General features: G+C 44.2%; 2 protein-coding genes across 11 annotated transcripts in view; one reads left to right on the plus strand and one right to left on the minus strand.

Annotated features, from left to right (window-relative positions):
* LOC111141578 (ribophorin II) overlaps positions 1 to 25655 on the minus strand; it is a 66793-nt gene extending 41138 nt beyond the window's left edge. Inside the window, exons 1-4 of one of the 2 annotated variants that reach the window (XM_022494239.1) lie at positions 25347 to 25655; positions 20419 to 20612; positions 9320 to 9415; positions 8589 to 8764 (exon numbers count right to left, since the gene is read on the minus strand). In XM_022494239.1, coding sequence (XP_022349947.1) covers positions 8589 to 8764; positions 9320 to 9415; positions 20419 to 20612; positions 25347 to 25359 — 479 coding nt within the window. In that variant the 5' untranslated portion in view covers positions 25360 to 25655. Of the gene's footprint in view, positions 1 to 8588; positions 8765 to 9319; positions 9416 to 20418; positions 22474 to 25346 lie in introns of those variants that run through there. The other variant, XM_022494238.1, reaches the window with a different exon arrangement.
* LOC111141576 (maestro heat like repeat family member 8) overlaps positions 23517 to 26164 on the plus strand; it is a 56629-nt gene continuing 53981 nt past the window's right edge. For all 9 annotated transcript variants that reach the window (XM_022494229.1, XM_022494228.1, XM_022494231.1 and 6 more), the window contains exon 1: positions 23517 to 25496. In XM_022494229.1, the coding sequence (XP_022349937.1) occupies positions 25039 to 25496 (458 nt within the window). In that variant the 5' untranslated portion in view covers positions 23517 to 25038. The remainder of the gene's footprint in view (positions 25497 to 26164) is intronic.

Raw genomic sequence — 26164 nt, forward strand, 5'->3', positions numbered from 1 at the left:
CCTCTTTAAAAAAACGTTTTATGGTTTAAAAGTAAATATAAAGGTAGAAGCTAGACTCACCACGCACCCCGAGAGGGCCTGGCTGGACTGGGCAGCATAGAAAAGGGAATCCACATTGCCTGGATCAAGGTTTGACTTAATGAAGGTGCACGCTTTCTAAATAGGGGTGGAAAGTCAGTGATAAGTGGTGATATACACAGAGACTGGGAAAGTATACATGTTTTTTTTTTTTTTTGAAGATTTTATTTATTTGACAGACAGATATCACAAGTAGGCAGAGAAGCAGGCAGAGAGAGAGGAGGAAGCAGGCTTCCTGCTGAGCAGAGAGCCTGATGTGGGGCTCGATCCCAGGACCCTGGGATCATGACCTGAGCAGAAGGCAGAGGCTTTAACCCACTGAGCCGCCCAGGCACCCTATACATGCTTTTTGATGACAAAATTCTAAGCAATCTGTGATGGCTTAAAGTATGAGCTATGCAAGAGTTCATGTTTTAAGCAGGTATTTTCCACAGGACACTGTATTACACAAAATTGCTGAGTTCATGCCAAAAGCAACAAACCTCAAGTACTTTAGTCCTTCTGAACCCTAGAAAAAAAGGAAAGAAACCACTTCCACTGACCACCTGCTCTGGCCATAATCTGTGCTGGAAGTTTATGATATTCTTCCTTTTAATGAACACCTAAGAACCCTGTGGTAGATATTATCATTCCCATTTAACAGAAAAAGAAACTGAGGCTCAGAGTAGTAAGTTACCTGGTGAAGGTGACAAAGCTAAGTGTCTCCTCTGATTCTAAATGTACTGGGGTCTCCACTTAGATGTCTTCAAAGCTAAGTCAGGTTCAACACATCTAAAATGAGCCTGAAACCTTCTATTTGTTCTTCTGGGCTTCCCAGCTTATGTATAGGCATCACCACGTACCCAACTACCTGAGGCAGAAACCTGGGAATCATTCTTGACTTTTCCCTTACCCTACAGGCCTAGTGAGCTTACCTCCCTTCTCATTTTTCAAACCCAATCCCCACCCTCTGGCTTCTCTCATGGCCTTATTTCAGACACTTGCCATCTCTCACCTAGATTGTTACAATCATCTCCTAACTGGTCTCAAATTACATAGTCCATTCTGCATACTGACTGCTCAAGGGTAATCTTGACAAAATACAAATGCAACCATGTTACTTTGCTGTCAAAACCCTTGGATAGTTCCTTATTATCCTCAGAACAAGATTCCAAGTTTCTGATACAGGATAAAATGCCCTCATGACTGACATTCATTTTCAGTGCCAGCTTTATCACCATACCACCCACCTCGAATTCCCAAATCTTGCCCTCCAGCCTACTGTGGCGACCCAAAGACACCAAGATCTCAGCATTTATGTGACTCTGCTATTCCCACCGCTGGAAGCATGTGTCTGTTGTCCCTACCGTCTGCCAAACCAGCTCCTATCTGCATCTCTGCTCATTCAAGTTAGGCCATTCAAGTTAGGCCAGGTGCCTTCCCTCCAGAGTGCTCCCCCAAAGCACTTACCATATGGTACTAACTACCTCCCCCTACAACCAGTTACCTAAGAGCAAAGACTTTGATAAACCCCAATCACAGCATCTGCTGCAAAGTAGGCACATTATAAAACCGACACTATTCTTACTGTATCAAACTCAAAGACATATTATTTAATAGTTCTATCACTAAATATTTTGATTGAGGTAACATAAAATCCACCTATTCATAATTAAATGGCAATGAAATAGTTAAAAGTGGGTGCTTCTGAGGAGTAGGACAGGGTGTAGGGCAAGGTGGGCCATGTATGTAATAGGTTCCTGCTTTCTACTAACTGCTGTGCTGTATTATCTGATGTTTAACTGTGTACACGTGCTACTCTAACCAAAAACCTATTTTTTAATTTTATGAATAAAATTTAAATTGCAGTCTCAAAACAAATGAGTTTCAACCAAAAGTTCGAAAGAAACCAAAGAGGGATGCCTGGGTGACTCGGACGGTTAAGTGTATGCCTTCGGCTTGAGTCATGATCCCAGGGTCCTGGGATCAAGTCCCGCATCCGAGGGCTCCCTGCTCAGCAGGGAGCCTGTTCTCCCTCTCCCCTCTGCTCCCCATGCTTGTGCTCTCTTTCTCTCTCTCTCTGACAAACAAATAAATAAAATCTTAAAATAAGAAAGAAAGAAAGAAACTAAAGAAAGGAATACTTCACACTGCACAAATTAGGGGTTTGAAGAAAACAATGAGCCAAGGAATCCCTCAGCAGACTGTGGGTAAGCTTAAGACATGTGCTTTGTCGCCATCTGGTGCTTCAACGATAGAATAACAGCATCTGAGACCCCAAACAGGGATTATGGTCATTGCTACCCCTTTTTGAGAACCTAAAATGTGTCAACGCTGTTCTAAGTGCTTTATGTGCATTTCTCATTATGCATTAGGTCCTCCTATTATCTTAAGTTTATAGACAAGAAAACTGAGGCATCAGAGAGTCAGAGTGACTTATCCAAGGTCACTCAGCTCTTACTGGAGGAGCTAGAATTCAAACCCAGGCACCCTGGCTCCACAGTCTGAGCTGTACAACCTCTCATTTGTGCTGGCAGAAAACCAGTAACATGCCAATTCTAAATCTTCGCCCGGACAAATCAAGGTAAATAGTATGAGCAGTCAGTGGCTTCCAAGCTCCCAATGTCAACTTGGTTTTAAAAGCAGCAGCAGAAGGGAGAGAAGGCCCCAGGAGACACACTCTGGAGGCTCAGTAAGCCCACCCAGGGCTGAGGCCTCAGCTGGCCACTGTAACTTTGACTTCAGCTGTCCTCATCCCAGATTCATCTTCCCGACTGACGCCTGCAAATCACCCCCTAAATGTCCTTCCCTATCTGCTCCTCTCCAACTTTCTGTGTCCTCTGTTGAGACTCCAATCAGCTAAACGTCCTCCTGAGTGAAGTGCATCAGTGCTTTTCTCTACCCATGCTTCCCTCCAGTTCCCTGAACAGAATCAGGAGCCAAGAAAAGAGAGCGGAATCTCCCAGCTACGCTTACCTCTCCCTTATTTCCTCCATTAACGTCTCCCAACTACTCTTTTTTTTTTTTTGAAGATTTTATTTATTTGACAGACAGAGATCACAAGTAGGCAGAGAGGTAGGCAGAGAGAGAGGAGGAAGCAGGCTCCCTGCTGAGCAGAGAACCCGATGCGGGGCTCGATTCCAGGACCCTGAGATCATGACCTAAGCCGAAGGCAGAGGCTTTAATCCACTGAGCCACCCAGGCGCCCCTCCCAACTACTCTCTCACACCACGTTCTGTATTCTTGCCAGACTCTGTTATGGCGTCATGCTGTTGAGGCATACCCAGACGAGAGCCCCCGCAACAGGTCCTTTGTAACTGGGCCCACCTTTTTTATATGCACTTCTTACCACCCTTCTCCCCACACCTCTGCTCCAGCTGCCCCGGAAAACCAACCCACTGCCCCCCAACACCCAACAAGCACAGTTAAGCCTCCAGGCTTAGTACAGGCTCTTCTCTCCATCTGGAAGCCCATTCACCTTGTCAGTTCAACTTCTCCCTTTCAACTGGTAATTTCCGACATATTAACAAAACTCCAGGGACGCCTGAGTGGCTCAGTCGGTTAAGCCACTGCCTTCAGCTCAGGTCATGATCCCAGGGTCCTGGGATCAAGTCCAGCATTGGGCTCTCTGCTCAGCAGGGAGCCTGCTTCTCTCTCCGTCCGCCTCTGCCTGCCACTCTGCCCACTTGTGTGTTCTCACCCGCGTGTGCACGCACCCTCTCTCTGTCTTCCTGACAAATAAATAAATAAAATCTTAAAACAAAAAACAAAAAAACAAACTCAAGACTTCTTTTAAAATAAGCTTTCCTTGATCCTTCTCCCCACAACCCCCGCCCCCCAACCTGCTACCTTCTTTCTCTACCAGTGAATCTCCAAATTGGAAAAGCTCCCTCCCTCGACACTGGACAGAACTGATCACGTCTTCATTCTGAAATATTCCCTCCCTTCCCTTCCAAGATTCCCCTGCACTCTCCTGGCTCTTATCCTACTCTCAGCTGCTCCTTAGTTTCATCCTCTTCTACCTGACCATTCAACACTGGAGTTTTTAAACTCCTTGGCCCACTTCTCATCCATTCTCTCTCTCCCTAGGCAATCTCATTCACGCCCACGGCTTCTACAAAACCCCTGTGCAGATCGTCTCAGAGTTGTACTCCCGGGTCAGACTTCTCTCAACGGCCACTGAAATAACTCAAAAGCGCTTTAAGCTCAACATGTTTAAGACCAAACCCATGATTTTGCCCACACAAACCTAATTCTCCTTCTGTGTTTCTATCTTACAGAATGGCCCAACCACCCACCTGTGCAGCAGAAGTTGGAAGTCTGGGTGTTATCTTTTGCACCCTTTCTGCATTCAGTCCTGCCCCATATTCCCCTGCCAAAGTCTGTCCTCTACAGAAGGAGAGAAACCTCTCCAAAATGAAAATGGATCCTGGTAATTGCTGCTTAAAATCAACTGCTCTTTAGAGAAAAAGCAAACATTTTCCTGTGGCTGCCAAGGCACTGAGACTTAGCCCCCACTTTCCTCCCAGGCTCCACTCCTCTCTCTCTCTCTCATGGTCCGCTCCACATGCTGCCTCCTCTCAGTCTCTCAAATGTAATCTGCTCCCTGCCTGCACAGGACCCTTGCACCTGCCATTCCCGCTGCCTGAAGTTCCTTCCCTCCCCTGTCTCCCAGTTAACTTCTACTTTCCCTTCAGAACTCAGATCAACTATACCTTCCTTCACTTAGTAAACAGCAACTGAGTGCCTACCAGGTGCTACTCTAGGCCCTGGAGAGGCATGACAAGGAGCTGTAACTTAGGGGGATACAGAGTGAGATTGAGGTTCAGAGATTTCTTTGGGAAAGCCATCCTTGACCAGGTCAAAGTCCCCTATTTATAACACCATCTATCTCACCTTCATAAAATTTAGCATTGTTACAAATATTCATACATCTATTTGATTATATGACCAATACCAAACTCCACTATTGGAGTATACATTCCAAGAGGGCAGAGGCTCTCTCTCACTGTTCAACACTGAATCCCCAGCGCCTAGCACAGAGCAGAAACTCACTAAGTATCTACTGAGTGACTGACTAAACCGTGCAGCGGCCAGTACAGACCACAATCCCCTGCACAAGGTCGGGGCTTATAGTGGGCTTTCTCAGCAGACAGGGTGAGCACTGCTCCCTCTGCTGGACTCTCACACATGTGTGTCTAGGACTTTCCACGCACTAGGTGTCCCTTTGCATGGAGCACCTGGTCTCACTATCATGGCCCCTGCCTTTCACTAGATAATGAGCTGTTGTCTTCTCTGCACTTAGCATAATGGCTGGCACACAGCAGATGCTCCATAAATAACTACGGCTGGAAGAAATGTCTGACTGCCTCCTATGCCCAGCAACCAGCTGAGTACCTGGCTCTCGGCACGTACTCACTCCTTGTTGAATGGTACAATATACTGACCTTCCTAAGCACTCACCATGTACCAGGCACTGAGCTAAGCACTTTATCCTTATCATCTCATTTAGTCCCCACAACAATCCTGTAAGGGGTTCACCACCCCCTTTTACCAACAGGGAAAGTGTATCATTGACAACCTGTTACAGCGCCTAAAGTTCACGGATTGCAGTCGCTCGAATACTACATCACAATTTTTGCCATAGTATATATCCTATTTACTTCAAATTTTCAGTATAATGAATACAAAACTCCCACCATTGTTCTTAAATCTTACAGAAAGCTAAGCAATATATCTACAAAATCACCATTCTCATGTGCTTATGGTTTTTAAATACACGTGTACAGTACCTGACTATTAAAATGAAAGATGTTCACTCTTCGTAATACCTAAAATCAACTCTCATCCCACACCCTGCTGTTCCTAGAACTGCTTTCTATCCTCATCTTCTAATTAAGCCCCATTCCTCTTGGTTTTGCTGCTAAAATCTCTGTGGCAGAATACGGGGCTTTTCTGTAAAACCACCACTTGTCCATCAAGTCATCATGGTGGGGAATGTAGAGAGAGTCTGTCTGCTTCCATTGAGATCATAACCATTTAGATTCCCTCTGTGGAAAACTAATCCCACTAAGGTGACAAGCTAGAAAACAGAGCAGTTACAGTTCATGGGCAGGGAAGCCCCGAACATTCAAAGACTGCTATGGGATGCTTGTTGTTCAAATGCACTAGAGAAAATGAAACCTGAACTTCCAAACAAGATAAAAAATCCCACATTTGCCCGTAACAAATGCTGAGCCCACAAAAGGCTGCTAAGATAGCCAGGAAAGAACTTTTCAATTAAGATATTTTTCTCTTTACAACGAGTGAATGTCATGCTGGTAACAACTTCAGAAGTTTTTAAGAATAAAATTAATCCACTTAGCTTTTGAAAAGTTTTGTCACTGGCTTTAATTACTTACTCTCCAGTCAGTAATTTCTTTCCCTCTGGAATACTGTATTCAAACCCTAAGAAAGCCGATCTTATCTTGCTAATATACAGCAGATGCTTTAAAAGAAATTGGGTTATGAGAGACCACAATGGCATCTTTTCAGATGGTTCATTCAAACCTGCAGGTTTTTTTCTCCATTCTAGACAAGTTTCCGAAGATTCATATCCTAGAATAAGTCCATTTAAATGCAGAAGGCCCATTTAGAAGTCTTCATTTATATCGGATTTCCTTAAACAGGGCAAGGGCAAGTTGGTAGTAATGTTATACAAGGCAAACAAGGCATCCTGCTAGTTTGATCTTCACAATAATCCTAGGAGAAAACTATCACTGTCCCCATTTTACACATGAAAACACTGAGGTGTAGGGCAATTAAACAGCCTGCTCATGGTTGCAGAGGTATTAAGTAGAAGGATTTAGATCTGAACACAGTTCTTTCGATCCCAAGCACGTGCTCTTTCTACCTGCAGGCTTTCTTCAAGAGACTAGAAACATCAAAGTACAGTTTCAGCCTTTATTCACTCCTTGTGGGGTACCTACCAAGCACCAATGTGTGAGCCCCATAAATAAAGAAGCTTACAATCTAATATAGAAATGACTACAGTACAACCAAGGAAGTAACCAGCTTCCTAAGAAAGGGACGTAGGAAAGAAGTGCTCAAGAGGAGGAGGAGCTTTCGTTGTGTGCCCACTAGGAACCAGGCACTACACTAGATTCTTCGCATGCATTATCTCATTTAATCCTGTCACTATTCTACGATGTAAGGATTATTGGTCCACCTTTTACAGATGAGGCTCAGGGAGGCTCGTAACTAACCCAAAGTCACACAGCAAGTAAGGAACAGAGCTGCTGTTCATACTAACTAATTAACTAGCTAACTAACTCCAAAATGGATATACTCTCTTTGTATTTTTTCCTGTTCTGGGATTTTGAGGAAGAAGACTTTCTTTTTTGCTTGGAAGGAAATGGGAAAGATTCTGTTGTAGAAGGTGGCATCAGATTGAGGCACTGACAGTGATATCATGACATGAGACTAGGGATCTCACTGGGGATCCTTGGGGATCTTCCCCAAGAGATTATGAGAGACCAAAATAATGTGACCTAAAACTGAAGGAGAGCAGGGTCAAATACTGGGCAAAATGTATACAAAACATCAGCCTTAGGAAAAGTAGCCCCAAAGTCGCTAATGACTAACCATATGAAAATGAGTAGGGTGTAAATGACACAGAGAATGTAACTGACTAGGAGCCCTGTCTTTAACAAAGCTTCCAGTTTAAAAACATTTTGATTTTACTTAGTCAAAACAATCCCACCCCCACCCCCAAAAAGCTGGGAAACAACTGAACTAACTATTCTGCAACAGGGAATCGGTGTCCCCAACCTCTTGCTAAATAATTAACAGGAGGCCAGGCACGCTCCACCCTTTTTGGGGGGTTGCAACTGAATGGGGGACACAAACAAACAAAAAATACATAGACCGTTTTAAATGAGGAGTTTCGGTGTTAAAGGAGAAAACTACATATACCGTTACTCTCAAGTTTGGTCAACATCCTCAAGTCAGTCACAACATTTAAGTTCGAAACGAAGAGGAAAATTGCTCAGTTCTTTTCCTATAAGGTGCTTCTCCTTCACCCAAGCCTTTTGCAGAGGAGTAGAGTCTGATTCCTAGAATGCTCCCCGCTCTGAGCACCCACGTCTCCCACCAGATGCTGTCTCACAACTTCAAGGGATCCCGTAAGCCCTCTTCCGGTGCAGAGCCCCCACTGCCAACAGCTCACCGTGCTCAACAAGGGATGTACATGGCTCGCTGGCCTCACGGCTCCCTCAGTCATCTCCTAACCCTGGCTGCAGCCTCTCACTTCAAAAGCAATTCTGTCTTTCTAGGGCAGTGCGTTCATGCTCTGCCTCAGTGTCGTGAGGAACACGGTGTCCAGATGAGCCCATCAGGACAGGGACCTTGCCTGCCTCAGTTCAATACCGCGTCTGTGGTGCTCGGCAGAACCCATGGCTCATACGAGGCGCCCAGAAAAGACTTGCTGAACCAGTGGATGAACAGTCTCCACCACAAATGAAGCCTGAGACGCGCTCGACACGACAACTTACGCTAACACAGTCTCCTCCTTGCTGAGGCGAGCGGTAAGGGCGCTGAGTGCTTCTTGGGAAGCCAAGGGAAGGCCAAAGCCGCTGAGGGCGGCCACAGCATGGTAGATCTGGGTAACAGATGAGTCTTCACTGACAGCTGCCAGGAGCAGATCTTTGGTCTCATTTGAAATAGAGATCTAAGAAAGGATTGGCAGACACAGTTTTAGAACAGGTGCTGGCAGTCTATGGCAAACAACACAGGGAGGGACTGCCCAAGTCACACTACCCGGCGGCGCACGATCGTCCCCCCTTCGGCTCCTCAGACGCCAGAATTCAGTGTCTGTGGGAATGCCGCACAACACTTTTGAAAAGATTCTGGCAAGTCACTGGTCTACTTATATGGGTCCCCTCTGTTCGATAAATTGGATTTCCAGAACTCTGGTATGAGGGGCATTCTTCCTTTACTTTGAACATTTTTAAACATTAAAGGAAGATGGAAGGAAAAATCAAGGCTTCCCAGAAGAGAGGCAATATAGGAGAAAGTTATTTAAAAGGCACAAAAAGTGAAGACTTGGGGAAAAAGTAAACTCCATTTTCTTAAGAAAAATAAAATCATAAGAATGGAACTTCCACCCACACTAATGGATTCTCATTGTTTAAAAAAAAAAAAAAATTAATCTGACACAACCCTCCCTCTTTAAAAAAACGTTTTATGGTTTAAAAGTAAATATAAAGGTAGAAGCTAGACTCACCACGCACCCCGAGAGGGCCTGGCTGGACTGGGCAGCATAGAAAAGGGAATCCACATTGCCTGGATCAAGGTTTGACTTAATGAAGGTGCACGCTTTCTAAATAGGGGTGGAAAGTCAGTGATAAGTGGTGATATACACAGAGACTGGGAAAGTATACATGTTTTTTTTTTTTTTTGAAGATTTTATTTATTTGACAGACAGATATCACAAGTAGGCAGAGAAGCAGGCAGAGAGAGAGGAGGAAGCAGGCTTCCTGCTGAGCAGAGAGCCTGATGTGGGGCTCGATCCCAGGACCCTGGGATCATGACCTGAGCAGAAGGCAGAGGCTTTAACCCACTGAGCCGCCCAGGCACCCTATACATGCTTTTTGATGACAAAATTCTAAGCAATCTGTGATGGCTTAAAGTATGAGCTATGCAAGAGTTCATGTTTTAAGCAGGTATTTTCCACAGGACACTGTATTACACAAAATTGCTGAGTTCATGCCAAAAGCAACAAACCTCAAGTACTTTAGTCCTTCTGAACCCTAGAAAAAAAGGAAAGAAACCACTTCCACTGACCACCTGCTCTGGCCATAATCTGTGCTGGAAGTTTATGATATTCTTCCTTTTAATGAACACCTAAGAACCCTGTGGTAGATATTATCATTCCCATTTAACAGAAAAAGAAACTGAGGCTCAGAGTAGTAAGTTACCTGGTGAAGGTGACAAAGCTAAGTGTCTCCTCTGATTCTAAATGTACTGGGGTCTCCACTTAGATGTCTTCAAAGCTAAGTCAGGTTCAACACATCTAAAATGAGCCTGAAACCTTCTATTTGTTCTTCTGGGCTTCCCAGCTTATGTATAGGCATCACCACGTACCCAACTACCTGAGGCAGAAACCTGGGAATCATTCTTGACTTTTCCCTTACCCTACAGGCCTAGTGAGCTTACCTCCCTTCTCATTTTTCAAACCCAATCCCCACCCTCTGGCTTCTCTCATGGCCTTATTTCAGACACTTGCCATCTCTCACCTAGATTGTTACAATCATCTCCTAACTGGTCTCAAATTACATAGTCCATTCTGCATACTGACTGCTCAAGGGTAATCTTGACAAAATACAAATGCAACCATGTTACTTTGCTGTCAAAACCCTTGGATAGTTCCTTATTATCCTCAGAACAAGATTCCAAGTTTCTGATACAGGATAAAATGCCCTCATGACTGACATTCATTTTCAGTGCCAGCTTTATCACCATACCACCCACCTCGAATTCCCAAATCTTGCCCTCCAGCCTACTGTGGCGACCCAAAGACACCAAGATCTCAGCATTTATGTGACTCTGCTATTCCCACCGCTGGAAGCATGTGTCTGTTGTCCCTACCGTCTGCCAAACCAGCTCCTATCTGCATCTCTGCTCATTCAAGTTAGGCCATTCAAGTTAGGCCAGGTGCCTTCCCTCCAGAGTGCTCCCCCAAAGCACTTACCATATGGTACTAACTACCTCCCCCTACAACCAGTTACCTAAGAGCAAAGACTTTGATAAACCCCAATCACAGCATCTGCTGCAAAGTAGGCACATTATAAAACCGACACTATTCTTACTGTATCAAACTCAAAGACATATTATTTAATAGTTCTATCACTAAATATTTTGATTGAGGTAACATAAAATCCACCTATTCATAATTAAATGGCAATGAAATAGTTAAAAGTGGGTGCTTCTGAGGAGTAGGACAGGGTGTAGGGCAAGGTGGGCCATGTATGTAATAGGTTCCTGCTTTCTACTAACTGCTGTGCTGTATTATCTGATGTTTAACTGTGTACACGTGCTACTCTAACCAAAAACCTATTTTTTAATTTTATGAATAAAATTTAAATTGCAGTCTCAAAACAAATGAGTTTCAACCAAAAGTTCGAAAGAAACCAAAGAGGGATGCCTGGGTGACTCGGACGGTTAAGTGTATGCCTTCGGCTTGAGTCATGATCCCAGGGTCCTGGGATCAAGTCCCGCATCCGAGGGCTCCCTGCTCAGCAGGGAGCCTGTTCTCCCTCTCCCCTCTGCTCCCCATGCTTGTGCTCTCTTTCTCTCTCTCTCTGACAAACAAATAAATAAAATCTTAAAATAAGAAAGAAAGAAAGAAACTAAAGAAAGGAATACTTCACACTGCACAAATTAGGGGTTTGAAGAAAACAATGAGCCAAGGAATCCCTCAGCAGACTGTGGGTAAGCTTAAGACATGTGCTTTGTCGCCATCTGGTGCTTCAACGATAGAATAACAGCATCTGAGACCCCAAACAGGGATTATGGTCATTGCTACCCCTTTTTGAGAACCTAAAATGTGTCAACGCTGTTCTAAGTGCTTTATGTGCATTTCTCATTATGCATTAGGTCCTCCTATTATCTTAAGTTTATAGACAAGAAAACTGAGGCATCAGAGAGTCAGAGTGACTTATCCAAGGTCACTCAGCTCTTACTGGAGGAGCTAGAATTCAAACCCAGGCACCCTGGCTCCACAGTCTGAGCTGTACAACCTCTCATTTGTGCTGGCAGAAAACCAGTAACATGCCAATTCTAAATCTTCGCCCGGACAAATCAAGGTAAATAGTATGAGCAGTCAGTGGCTTCCAAGCTCCCAATGTCAACTTGGTTTTAAAAGCAGCAGCAGAAGGGAGAGAAGGCCCCAGGAGACACACTCTGGAGGCTCAGTAAGCCCACCCAGGGCTGAGGCCTCAGCTGGCCACTGTAACTTTGACTTCAGCTGTCCTCATCCCAGATTCATCTTCCCGACTGACGCCTGCAAATCACCCCCTAAATGTCCTTCCCTATCTGCTCCTCTCCAACTTTCTGTGTCCTCTGTTGAGACTCCAATCAGCTAAACGTCCTCCTGAGTGAAGTGCATCAGTGCTTTTCTCTACCCATGCTTCCCTCCAGTTCCCTGAACAGAATCAGGAGCCAAGAAAAGAGAGCGGAATCTCCCAGCTACGCTTACCTCTCCCTTATTTCCTCCATTAACGTCTCCCAACTACTCTTTTTTTTTTTTTGAAGATTTTATTTATTTGACAGACAGAGATCACAAGTAGGCAGAGAGGTAGGCAGAGAGAGAGGAGGAAGCAGGCTCCCTGCTGAGCAGAGAACCCGATGCGGGGCTCGATTCCAGGACCCTGAGATCATGACCTAAGCCGAAGGCAGAGGCTTTAATCCACTGAGCCACCCAGGCGCCCCTCCCAACTACTCTCTCACACCACGTTCTGTATTCTTGCCAGACTCTGTTATGGCGTCATGCTGTTGAGGCATACCCAGACGAGAGCCCCCGCAACAGGTCCTTTGTAACTGGGCCCACCTTTTTTATATGCACTTCTTACCACCCTTCTCCCCACACCTCTGCTCCAGCTGCCCCGGAAAACCAACCCACTGCCCCCCAACACCCAACAAGCACAGTTAAGCCTCCAGGCTTAGTACAGGCTCTTCTCTCCATCTGGAAGCCCATTCACCTTGTCAGTTCAACTTCTCCCTTTCAACTGGTAATTTCCGACATATTAACAAAACTCCAGGGACGCCTGAGTGGCTCAGTCGGTTAAGCCACTGCCTTCAGCTCAGGTCATGATCCCAGGGTCCTGGGATCAAGTCCAGCATTGGGCTCTCTGCTCAGCAGGGAGCCTGCTTCTCTCTCCGTCCGCCTCTGCCTGCCACTCTGCCCACTTGTGTGTTCTCACCCGCGTGTGCACGCACCCTCTCTCTGTCTTCCTGACAAATAAATAAATAAAATCTTAAAACAAAAAACAAAAAAACAAACTCAAGACTTCTTTTAAAATAAGCTTTCCTTGATCCTTCTCCCCACAACCCCCGCCCCCCAACCTGCTACCTTCTTTCTCTACCAGTGAATCTCCAAATTGGAAAAGCTCCCTCCCTCGACACTGGACAGAACTGATCACGTCTTCATTCTGAAATATTCCCTCCCTTCCCTTCCAAGATTCCCCTGCACTCTCCTGGCTCTTATCCTACTCTCAGCTGCTCCTTAGTTTCATCCTCTTCTACCTGACCATTCAACACTGGAGTTTTTAAACTCCTTGGCCCACTTCTCATCCATTCTCTCTCTCCCTAGGCAATCTCATTCACGCCCACGGCTTCTACAAAACCCCTGTGCAGATCGTCTCAGAGTTGTACTCCCGGGTCAGACTTCTCTCAACGGCCACTGAAATAACTCAAAAGCGCTTTAAGCTCAACATGTTTAAGACCAAACCCATGATTTTGCCCACACAAACCTAATTCTCCTTCTGTGTTTCTATCTTACAGAATGGCCCAACCACCCACCTGTGCAGCAGAAGTTGGAAGTCTGGGTGTTATCTTTTGCACCCTTTCTGCATTCAGTCCTGCCCCATATTCCCCTGCCAAAGTCTGTCCTCTACAGAAGGAGAGAAACCTCTCCAAAATGAAAATGGATCCTGGTAATTGCTGCTTAAAATCAACTGCTCTTTAGAGAAAAAGCAAACATTTTCCTGTGGCTGCCAAGGCACTGAGACTTAGCCCCCACTTTCCTCCCAGGCTCCACTCCTCTCTCTCTCTCTCATGGTCCGCTCCACATGCTGCCTCCTCTCAGTCTCTCAAATGTAATCTGCTCCCTGCCTGCACAGGACCCTTGCACCTGCCATTCCCGCTGCCTGAAGTTCCTTCCCTCCCCTGTCTCCCAGTTAACTTCTACTTTCCCTTCAGAACTCAGATCAACTATACCTTCCTTCACTTAGTAAACAGCAACTGAGTGCCTACCAGGTGCTACTCTAGGCCCTGGAGAGGCATGACAAGGAGCTGTAACTTAGGGGGATACAGAGTGAGATTGAGGTTCAGAGATTTCTTTGGGAAAGCCATCCTTGACCAGGTCAAAGTCCCCTATTTATAACACCATCTATCTCACCTTCATAAAATTTAGCATTGTTACAAATATTCATACATCTATTTGATTATATGACCAATACCAAACTCCACTATTGGAGTATACATTCCAAGAGGGCAGAGGCTCTCTCTCACTGTTCAACACTGAATCCCCAGCGCCTAGCACAGAGCAGAAACTCACTAAGTATCTACTGAGTGACTGACTAAACCGTGCAGCGGCCAGTACAGACCACAATCCCCTGCACAAGGTCGGGGCTTATAGTGGGCTTTCTCAGCAGACAGGGTGAGCACTGCTCCCTCTGCTGGACTCTCACACATGTGTGTCTAGGACTTTCCACGCACTAGGTGTCCCTTTGCATGGAGCACCTGGTCTCACTATCATGGCCCCTGCCTTTCACTAGATAATGAGCTGTTGTCTTCTCTGCACTTAGCATAATGGCTGGCACACAGCAGATGCTCCATAAATAACTACGGCTGGAAGAAATGTCTGACTGCCTCCTATGCCCAGCAACCAGCTGAGTACCTGGCTCTCGGCACGTACTCACTCCTTGTTGAATGGTACAATATACTGACCTTCCTAAGCACTCACCATGTACCAGGCACTGAGCTAAGCACTTTATCCTTATCATCTCATTTAGTCCCCACAACAATCCTGTAAGGGGTTCACCACCCCCTTTTACCAACAGGGAAAGTGTATCATTGACAACCTGTTACAGCGCCTAAAGTTCACGGATTGCAGTCGCTCGAATACTACATCACAATTTTTGCCATAGTATATATCCTATTTACTTCAAATTTTCAGTATAATGAATACAAAACTCCCACCATTGTTCTTAAATCTTACAGAAAGCTAAGCAATATATCTACAAAATCACCATTCTCATGTGCTTATGGTTTTTAAATACACGTGTACAGTACCTGACTATTAAAATGAAAGATGTTCACTCTTCGTAATACCTAAAATCAACTCTCATCCCACACCCTGCTGTTCCTAGAACTGCTTTCTATCCTCATCTTCTAATTAAGCCCCATTCCTCTTGGTTTTGCTGCTAAAATCTCTGTGGCAGAATAACCAAAATCTCCCCTAAGAACCTATCCGTGAGAACAACCAGTTCAGTGCCCCTAGCAGGACCGGTGTTCCCTCTGCTCAGCTGGAAGCAACAACAATGGAGCAGGACACGCTCCACCACACGGAAGTGGTAGTAATGGAGACTGTCCTCAATGGATTTATTTAGTGTGCACATCTAATAAGGCAATTCGATCACTTGAAACTTCCATACAACTCTCTTCCTTCCATTGCTTATAACACAAACATTACACAATCACCACAGCACGCTCCATAAGCGACTGAAGAGTGAAGTATGTGATTCGCCCATTTATTTTCTAATCAACAGGCACATCTGAGAGCTTTCATTTCTAATATGCTAACGTTTACAACTCATTCAACAACTATTTGTTGAACACCCTGTGTTTATTAGACATCAAGCAGTGGGGAGGACAGTTTGAGGAAAAATGTCAATCAATGTACATTAACCCTTATTACTATAGAGAAGAGCTGAGAGCTAATACTAGTACATACTCATGATATGCCAGCACCATGCTAACTACCCTAACACGCATCACCTGTGAGCGGACTATTAGTATTATTATCTCTATCTTACAGATGAGAAAAACAGATTCTGAAAGGTTCAGTAAGCTGCACATGTCACTTGGTTGTGAAGTCTGACTTTAAAGTCTGTTTTATAAACCTAAAGCCACAGCTGGCCCAGTCGTGCAATACCCTGACCACGGTGTAGTGTGCAGGATAGCTTCAGTCTGTATCTTCAGCCCTGATCAATGTCTCTTCAAATTCGGGACATCCGCAGGGAATACCTCTAGGAGTATGTGTTCAACCTAAATCCATGGAACTCCCAATCATGAAGACAGAGAAAAAGGTATTGTTCTAGCTAATGTGAGAGCGGCTCACTCCCCCATGATCCCTCCTGAATCTACAGTTCATGGAATTGAATCCTACAGTTGAAAATGACCAGTAGAAACCGCTCGTCCTGCATTCGAATCCACCAAAATTCAACCCTGACCTAATATTCCAATTTTATCTCTTATACCTCACCATACAAAACCTCTACGAGTCAAGGCTGCTCCACTCTGTGTCTCCCAGTTTTCTCTCTTCGCCAGGTGTTCCCCCCTTACAGACACTGCAGCCTCCTGTACATTTCAGTCTCTGCGCCAGGCATTATCTGAACTCACCTGAATAAATTATAAATAGAGGCAAAACTTTTTAAATATTGATGATGATAATAACTACCACTTAAAGGGCCTTTTGGGGGCCAATCACTTACTTGGCATAATATGATTTCCCTTTATCTTTACAATGATCCAGTGAGGAAGACATCATCACTCCCCTTTTACAGAGAAATGGAACCAGAATCAAAAACTTGGGCAAGGGGTGCCTGGGTGGCTGTCAGTTAAGCATCTGCCTTCCGCTCAGGTCATGATCCCAGGAGCCTGGGATCGAGCCTGCATCAGGCTCCCTGTTAAATGAGGAATTTGCCTCTCCCTCTCCCCAGTCCTGGCTCATGCCCTCTCTCGCTCTCTCGCTCGCTTGCTCACTCTCTCTCTCACTCACTTGCTCCGCACTCTCTCTCTCCAATAAAAAATTAAATCTTTAAAAACAAACTTGGGTTCACTAGCACTGATGCTTGCACTCTTTCTTTGGAGTGAAACTAATTTTACTAAGAAGGTACATTCCCCTACAGGATTTATAACAGGGCAGTCACAAGGAAAAGTCTGTTTCCTTAAAACAGTCAAACACAGGAAGGAAACAGCAGGCAGAAACAAGAAACAACTATCAGGAAGAAACGTGAATGAGTGTGGACCTCACACAGCAGGGATTAGCAAATTTTCTGCAAAGGACCACAGAGTAAATGTTTTAGGTTTTGGGGGCCAGTCTCTTAAGTAACTAGTCAACTCTAGCACCAAAGTGCAAAAGCAGCCACAGTCAATATATAAATGAGTGGGCATGGCTATGTTTCAATAAACCTTTATTTATAAAAATGGGCTTTAAGCTGGATTTGACTCTGAAGGCCATAGTTTGTCAACAGTTCTGCCATATGGTATTCAGATGATGGCTGGCAGATATCGGGCAAATTACTTAACCTCTCTGAGCTTCCATTTCCTCCTCTATTACAGGATAATATTTCTGACCACGTAGAATTAAGACAATTAACTCAAGATAACATATCCACTGTACCCGGCATATACAAGGCATTCAACAAATCAGTAGCAATTACTGATTCTAGTCTGGAGCAGGAAATGTAAAAGTAAGCCTAAGACATCATATCGCATAAAAACAAACAAAAAACACACACAGAAAGACATTTCGGCCCACTCGTCAAAATGGGACATTCTGGGCATCAAAAAGAATAACAACTGTTATTGTATGTCAACTACACTTCAAAAAAGAAAAAAAAGAAAAAAGAAAAAAAAAAAAAGAATAGCAACTGCCATGGATTGCAAAACATTAACTGGGATTACCAGTTCTGGCCATGGCAGAATTAAAGGTACTGAACTTACCCTCCTCCCATAAATACCTATAAAACTGAAAAAATATACGAAAGCAACAGACAGTATAAGGCTGTGATACTTAAAAGAAAGTAAAAAGTGTGAAAATGAGAGCACAAATGATGGGAATTTAAATAGAAATATACTCTTATAAGGTTCTTTCATTACCTGTGACATGGTGAAATAAGAATTCAAAGTACACTGTGATAAATTCAAATGCATATTACAATCTCTAGAGCAACTACTAAAAAAATAAGTAGAGCTAAAAACCAACAGAAGAGATCAAACAAAATAATAAAAAATTATTCAATCTAAGACAGGAAAGAAGGAGGAAAAAAATAGTCAGACAAATAAAAAACAAATAACAAGATAGTAGACTTCAACCCAACAGTACAGTTACATTAAACATCAATAGACTAAACTCCCCAATTAAAAGATAGAGATTGTCAGACTGGATTAAAATAAAAACAAAAAAACAAGTCCCTACTATACACTGTTTACAAAGATAGGTTAATCTGACAATACCCAAATCTACTGATCCAACTTTATCATAACTAAAAGTGAAATAACCAGATATCATGCACCAATGACAGGAAGTACACATCACCACCTACGAAATACTTCTGCCAAGAAAACTGACCTGAATCTAATTAAGCTTCAAGAGCTAACCATCAGTTTATAGGACTATAAAAGATAGGAAGTATGTTCAAAAATAGCATGAGGGGCACCTAGATGGCTCAGGAGGCTAAGTGTCTGCCTTCAGCTCAGGTCATGATGCTGGGGTCCTGGGATGAGCTCCACATTGGGCTCCCTGCTGAGTGGGGAGAGTGCTTCTCCCTCTCCCTCTGCCCCTTCCCCCAGATCATGCTCTTTCTCTCTTTCAAATAAATTTTTTAAAAAACTTTAAAAGTCCACAAACAAAGAGCACGAGGATGCTATTAATCGAAGGCAGAATATGCTTCTCCAGGATAAATGATCTGGCTTGTTCTACAAATAAAAGATATTGGTTGGGGGTGAAAGAGGGGAGATGCAAACTGTTACAGATGAAAAGAGTATTTAAAAGCAGAGTTTTCTCCTATTGGTAGCAGAAGAGGTCAGAGATTTGAAGAGTAAGAACTCACTATGTCATTACTGATTTAAATGGTGAGGGAACATAAGAAAAAAAGTGGGTGGCCATGAGGAACAGAGCTGACAGCCTACAAGAAAACAGAGATCTCAAACTTACAACCACAAGGAACTGCAGGCATTCTGTTAACCACCTGAACAAGAGACTGAAGCAGATTCTTCCTCCAGATAAGAACCCAGTCTGGTCAACACCATCATTTTGAGCTTCTGAGACACTAACTAGGGAGCCCTGCCAAGCCTCCCTGGACTTCTGACCACAGAACCATTAGCTAATAAATGAGTGCTATTTTAAATAACTAAATGTATGGTCATGTGTTATGCAGCCATAGAAAACTAATACACAGGGGCACCTGGATGGCTCAGTTAAGTGGCCGATTCATGATTTTGATCCCAGGGTCTTTGATCCCACGGCTCAAAGATTAAGCCCTGCGATGGGCTCTACACTTAGCAGGAGTCTACTTGAGATTCTCTCCCTCTGCCCCTTCCCCCACTCACGTTCTCTTTCTCTAAAATAAATAAATAAATCTTAAAAAAAAAAAAAAAAGGAAAAGAAAACTAATACACAAGGCTTATAAAACCTGGCCTTGGGGCGCCTGGGTGGCTCAGTGGGTTAAAGCCTCTGCCTTCGGCTCAGGTCATGATCCCAGGGTCCTGGGATCGAACCCCACATCAGGCTCTCTGCTCGGCAGGGAGCCTGCTTCCTCCTCCCTCTCTCTCCGCCTGCCTCTCTGCCTGCTTGTGATCTCTGTCTGTCAAATAAAATAAACAAAATCTTTAAAAAAAAAACCTGGCCTTAACTTCTTTGCCCTAGCTGTCCATGCTACTGTAATGAAGAAAATGTAAATTCACTTAAGATTGAACATTTTCCAGGACTCCTGGGTGGCTCAGTCAGTTAAGTATCTGCCTTCAGATCAGGTCATGATCTCAAGGTCCTGGGATGGAACCCCACATCAGGCTCCCTGCTCAGCAGGAAGTCTGCTTCTCCCTCTCCCTCTGCCCCTCCCCGCTGCTTGTGTGCACTCACACTCTCTCTCTCAAGTGAATAGATAAAATCTCTAAAAAAAAAAAAAAAGACTGAACCTTTTCCTAAATCCAGGAAAAGTTTTAGTTGTGATGCATTTTCCTCATCAAAGGTCCAAAAAGTATATCAAAACTGCCTGATGCAGTGACTGTCAAGTGTTTAGTAAAAATGAACGCCCCCATCTTGAACTCCTTTATTATTTATAAGTCACACATACAGGGCACCTAACAAGTACATGTGGTACTATACAGTCTCACTCAGAACTATATCAATAGATTCTATAGGCAAAATTTAAGCTAATAAAAAGTAAAGTTTCTAAGACTTCTCTTCTTTATATTCTACTAAAACACTTGGCATGGCCCCAAACATACATTAGGCATTAAAAGAGAAAAACATCTGTCAGACTGAACTAAGTATTTATATATTGGATTAGCCTTGAATCATCCTCAAATGAGCAAGAGTTCTCAAGTACACACAGGGACCATAGTTAAGGGATGAGACCAAGACAAAAGTAGCCTTACCTTTACATCTGGCACCTGGGCACCTAGGCTGCTGAGTCCCACGATGGAGTAAAAAGCAGATTCCAAACTTGTGAAAGGGCGATCCAGTGAGGCTTTCAGTCTCTCCACATCTGCCTTGGTGAGGTAGTGAGTGGGCGTCAGAGCCTGGGTGCTGGCTATGATTGTCAGGGCCAACAGGAAGACAGTGCTTGAACCTTGGGGGGAAATGACTATTAAACACAATCCAAATGATTCCAAAGTTCTATATACAGTTCCAACGATGGTGTGCATCAAGGTCTGGGAAACAAATCATGTGAGGAAGAGGAAGGTAAATGGGAGGTTTAACTGGGAGAGAAGTCCTGGGAAAATGGTGGGCACTGTCTTCATCCATCTGAAGGACAGTCCTCCCAGTAGCCTGTGTGGCTAAAGCACAGGACCCAGCATGCCATTCCGATTTCAAATACATTTGTAACTCCTATGCCTCTAAGACAGAGGCCTCACCTGCCTCTCACCAGATTTCTTCCTTCACTTACTCTTCCCTCCATCTGTGGCTCTCTGGACCCTTCTCTAACTCTCTAACAAGTCATGTTGTACGCTACACAGAACTTTTTCATGCTTTCCCTTACTTCAACTTCCAACTTTTTTTTTACTCTCTGATTTCAGTTCAAGTATCTCTTCCTCAAGAAGTCTCCCCAACAGCCCTTCCTTGGGTTAGGTCACCAGTACTATGAAGTACTAAAGAATGTGACCTCTGAGGCCAGGTTTAAATACTAGCTTTGCCTGGATGCCCCGGTGGCTCAGTCAGTCGGCTCAGTGTCGACTCTTGGTTTTGGCTCAGGTCATGATCTTGGGGTTGAGACTGAGACCCTCACCACACTCTGCACTGGATATGAAGCCTGCTTGCACACTCTCTAAATAAATAAATATATACATACTTTGAAAATAAATAAATAAATCCTAGTTCTGCCATTTATTAGCAATATGGCTCTGGCAGTTACAATGTGGCCAGTCTGTCCTCGATCTCCTCAAGTGTAAAGTGGGATAATAACAGTACCCACCTCAGGGGTGTAATGAGGATTACAGGAGTTAACAGAGAAAGATCTTAGAACAGCGACTGGCTTGTAACAAGAGCTACATGTTAGGTACTTCTATTACCATCACTACTGTTGTTGCTATATTCATGCATAGCAACCTGAACTTCTATGTAGTCTTTTTCAGAACTATAATTCATAATGTAATGTCTGATTCCTCTGCTAAACTGTAAGTTCCAAGAGGAGAGACAGTTTCTTTTATACAACCCAGTATTTCCAAGTATTAAACATTCCTTGGCATGTAGTAGTACTGAATTAATATTTGCTAAGTAAGTGGAAAGAAAAATTAATCCTTGTCTATGACGCTCTAGGAGACAGGAAGCAGTTATGAGTGGTACATTCTCTGGGCTGCTTCACGAATTGACTGCCATCCAATTAACACAACAGTATCCACCACCACCTCCCCCCCAACTACCCACCTTATCCATACTCCACAGTTTCAGTTACCCACGTTCAGCCATGGTCCAGTATTGTCAGGTCAGGTCAGTAGTAGCCTAATGCTACATCACAATGCCTACGTCATTCACCTTACTTCATCTCATCATGCAGACATTTTATCACATAGGCATCTATTATCAAGAAGGGTGAGTACAGTACAAGATATTTTAAGAAACCACATTTTATTACAATATCTTGTTATAATTGTTCTTTCATTATTAGTTATCATTGTCAATCTCTTACTGTCCTAACTTATAAATTAAATTTTATCATAGTTATGTATGTATAGGAAAAAAGCACAATATATGTAAGGGTTCAGTACTATCTGCAGTTTTAGGCATCTACTGAGGATCTTGGAAAGTGAGCCCTGCAGATAAGGGAGCACTACTGTAATTGCAAGGCTAATGGTAATGGTACTAAATCCTCTGCTCACGGTGTCAAATTTAGTTTGAACTAGAATCCCTCAAGAAAGGCATTATTAAGGGGGAGCTTGCCGGGCTCCGTCGGTGGAGCATGTGACTCTTGATCTTGCAGTGTGAATTCAAGCCCCATGTTGGGCAAAGATTACTTTAAAAAAAAAAGGCATCATTATATCTATTTTACAAATAAGATAACTGAGAACAAGAGTACCTTACAAACGATCTTGGACTCAAACTTAAATCTAACTATATAGTTTACACTCCACTATTTTTTGGGAAATTGTTGTAGAAACAATGGCTATATTACCGGTACCTCAGAATTGTTCTTCTATGAAGGCTAGTTCTATTTAAATCCTTGTATGTGTTAAATAATCTAAAGAATGTGGAAGTTCTTTTTAAAACACTAGAAAGGGATCTATAGTGTGCAGTATTCAATTATAAAATATTTACTGAATGCTTGCCAAGAACTATTTTTGGTATTAAAAATAAAGCAGGGGGGTGCGCCTGGGTGGCTCAGTCAGTTAAAGCCTCTGCCTTCGGCTCAGGTCATGATCCCAGGGTCCTGGGATAGAGCCCCACATCAGGCTCCGCTCAGCAGGAAGCCTGTTTCCTCCTCTCTCTCTGCCTGCCTCTCTGGCTACTTGTGATCTCTGTCAAATAAATAAATAAATAAATAAATAAATAAATAAATAAAATACTTTTCTTTTCTTTTTTTTTTAATTAATAAATAAATAAATAATAAAGTAAGGGCACCTGGGTAGCTCAGTAGGATAAGCCTCTGCCTTCAGCTTAGGTCATGATCTTGGGGTTCTGGGATCGAACCCCGATCGGGCTCCTTGTTCAACAGAGCCTCTTCTTCACTCTCCTTCTGCCCTACCTCCCTCTCATGCCATCTCTTGTACTCTCTCTTGTGCTCTTGCAAAAAAGTCTTTAAAAAAAAAAAATCATTATCATGTTATAAGGTGAAAAGTACTATGGAGAAAAATTAAGCACAGAAGAGATCTGAGAAAAGCTACATTTTATTTTATTTTTTAAAAGATTTTATTTATTTATTTAGAGAACACACACAAGGGCGGGAGAAGCAAAGGGAGAGGGAGAAGCTGGCTCTCTACGAAGTAGGGAGCCCAACTCGGGGCTTAATCGCAAGACCCTGGGAACATGATCTAAGCCAAAGGCAGATGACTAACAGACTGAGCCACCCAGGCACTCCAGAACGATGTTAAATATGGTAGTCTATGAAGATCTAACTAAGAAATAAAGTGATTGTGTGTAGACCTGAGGGAAAAGAAGGGAGTGTCACAAAGATATTTGGGGGGAAACTACCCCAAGAAGAAAAGCAAGTGCAAAGACCCTGTATATATGGTATTCTTTGACATTAGCAAAGTGTAAAGTACAGCTAGAGTGGCATAAGCAAAGGGTGAAAAGTATGGAAGAGGCAACAGAGGTAGCAGAGGCAAAATATGAAGGGCCTTTTAAACCTCTGTAGGGACTCTCGCTTATACTGAGATGGGACCCAACAGAAAGTTTTGAGAAGAGGAGTGATTTGACTTACAATTTAACAGGATCATTGTGTTGAGAATAAATAAAACTGTGTTGAGACTAGGCAGGAGAAAGAACCTGAAGAGGGTCACCAATTAGTAATAATCCAAGTAAAAAGATGATGTGGTCACAGCCAGAGTGACAGCAGTAGAGATGAGAAGTGGTCAGTCTGGCTAGAATTCAAAGTCAAAGTCAGAACTGCTAAAGAATAGAAAAATGTAAGAAAAAGAGGAGCCAAGATACTAATGCTGAATTCCAGTGCCTTGTATACATGCATGTACTCAATAGATTAAGATTTAGTAAATGACAACTGGCATTTCCCCAGCTAGACTATAAATTCCCCTAACACAGCATCTGTGTCAGAATTCTAATCCTTCCACCTCGATTTAATAGCAACAACATTTTTGGCTAAAATTGAGCACTTAACATGTGTGGGGTATGCCCATACTATGCTAAGTAGCTGGCATGCACTGAGTCATTAAATCTTCACAACATCCAAGCGAGTGTAGTTTACATAGCAAGAAACTGAGACTCTACTAGGAGTTAACTCCCTAAGACACATAACTGACAATCAAAATGCAGGCCGTCTGAATACAGTTTGCTTTTAACCACTCTATTACCCTCAACTTTTTCAAAAATGGAGCAATGACCCACTGTCTTATTCACTATCTTGGGCAAGTTACTTTTGTTCCATGAAATTTTGTCTTCCTGTCTGTCAAACGTACATAATAGTACACATTCCCCACGCCGCGGTGAGACTACATGAGGGTCCATCGTGTACAGCACCCGCTCCATAACTAGCAATGCGGTTAACTTTATTGATGCTTGCGTAGCGCCGTGCACTATTCTCAACTATGCACGGGGCTCAGCTCATTTAATACAGCAACTTATGCGGCAGAAAATGTGACTAACCTAGTTTACAGATCAGAAACTGAGGTGCAGAGGGGTTAAGGAACTTGGACCGGATCACATAACGAATACTTGGCACACTACAAGTTTGGACCAGGATAATCTAACTTCAGGATTTATACTCTAAGCTCCCAGAGAGGTGAGTGATTTCCTTGCTCCTTTTTACTGAAAAGGAGGCCACGGTCGACGTGGCCAAAAGCTCACTCGTAGGCCACCCGGCCACGGAGACTCCGCGAGTCAAATGAATGAGTGAAGCCACACCTAAGGTTAACCGCGGCCCCCGGCTGGGCCTCGGGGGCACCCGTAGCTCCGCGCCGCACTGGCACCTACCCCACCTCCACTCGCCCGCAGTCCCACCCGCTCGCCGGCCCTCCGTCACACACTCGACCCCAAAAGAGCCCGAGCCCGAGCCCATGCCCCTGCCCCACAGGGGAAGAGGCTCCCGCGTGGCCGGCTCCCGAGTGGCGAGCACTAGCCTCCCGCGGGCTACGGCCCACTCGCCAAGGCGTGCCGGCCGCGGGACCCCGTCGTCGAGCCATGCACAACGCCTCACCCGGCGACGCCATTCCTCCGAGCAGGTCCCACCACCAGGGCCCGAGCCGCAGGCTGACTTCCGCTCGGGGAAGTGGCTCCAAGAGCGCGCCGGAGGGGACGCCAGGGACTCGCGGCAGGCTGCGCGTGCTGGGATGGGATCTAGGCACAGGTCAGTCTCCGCCGTCCCACTGGGTCGACCCGGTCCCAGCAGGCCGCAGCCCAAATTCCAGTTCCCGCGCGAAAGGGCGACGCCGTCCTCGCGTACAGGCCCGCCTCCCTCCCCCCGCGACCTGGACCACTTGGAACCGGCCGCCTCGCAACCGTCCTAATCCGGGTGCTATCAGTACGCGGTTGGACGAGGCTTCGGGGTGGGCCTCAAACGGGGCCTCCGCTGATTGGCCGACCGCGGTGATTGGCCGGTGGCGCCGTCACTCAGTAGTCTCTCGGCAGCCCGGCCAATTTTAAAGGAATGGGAAGGGTCCAGGGAGGAAGGGCAAGTAGTGCTCCAGGGTTTGGGTTTTCTTTTCTCGTTTGTTCTTTTTTTTTTTTTTTTTTTTTCCCTCTTTAGGAAATTATGGCAATTTCCGCCAAAGATTGTTTCGCTTGTGAATAACTGACCTAGCGAGTGATGTTCTCTTTGGTTTGCAAAGCATTTCTGTAGACTTAGATAAGCTTGAGGAACGTATTAGCCCAATGTTGCAGAAGGAGGAGGGTCAAAAATAGGAAAAAAAAAAAAAAAAGTGACTCTTGAGATGAAAACAGATTGGCTTGTTTTAAAATAAGAAGAATCCAGTAATTAAAAAAAAAAAAAAAAAAAAAGAACGGGCGCCTGAGTGG

Source organism: Enhydra lutris, unplaced genomic scaffold (genome assembly GCF_002288905.1).
Source record: "Enhydra lutris kenyoni isolate GAN:26980312 unplaced genomic scaffold, ASM228890v2 scaffoldscaffold6, whole genome shotgun sequence".
NCBI lineage: Eukaryota > Metazoa > Chordata > Mammalia > Carnivora > Mustelidae > Enhydra > Enhydra lutris.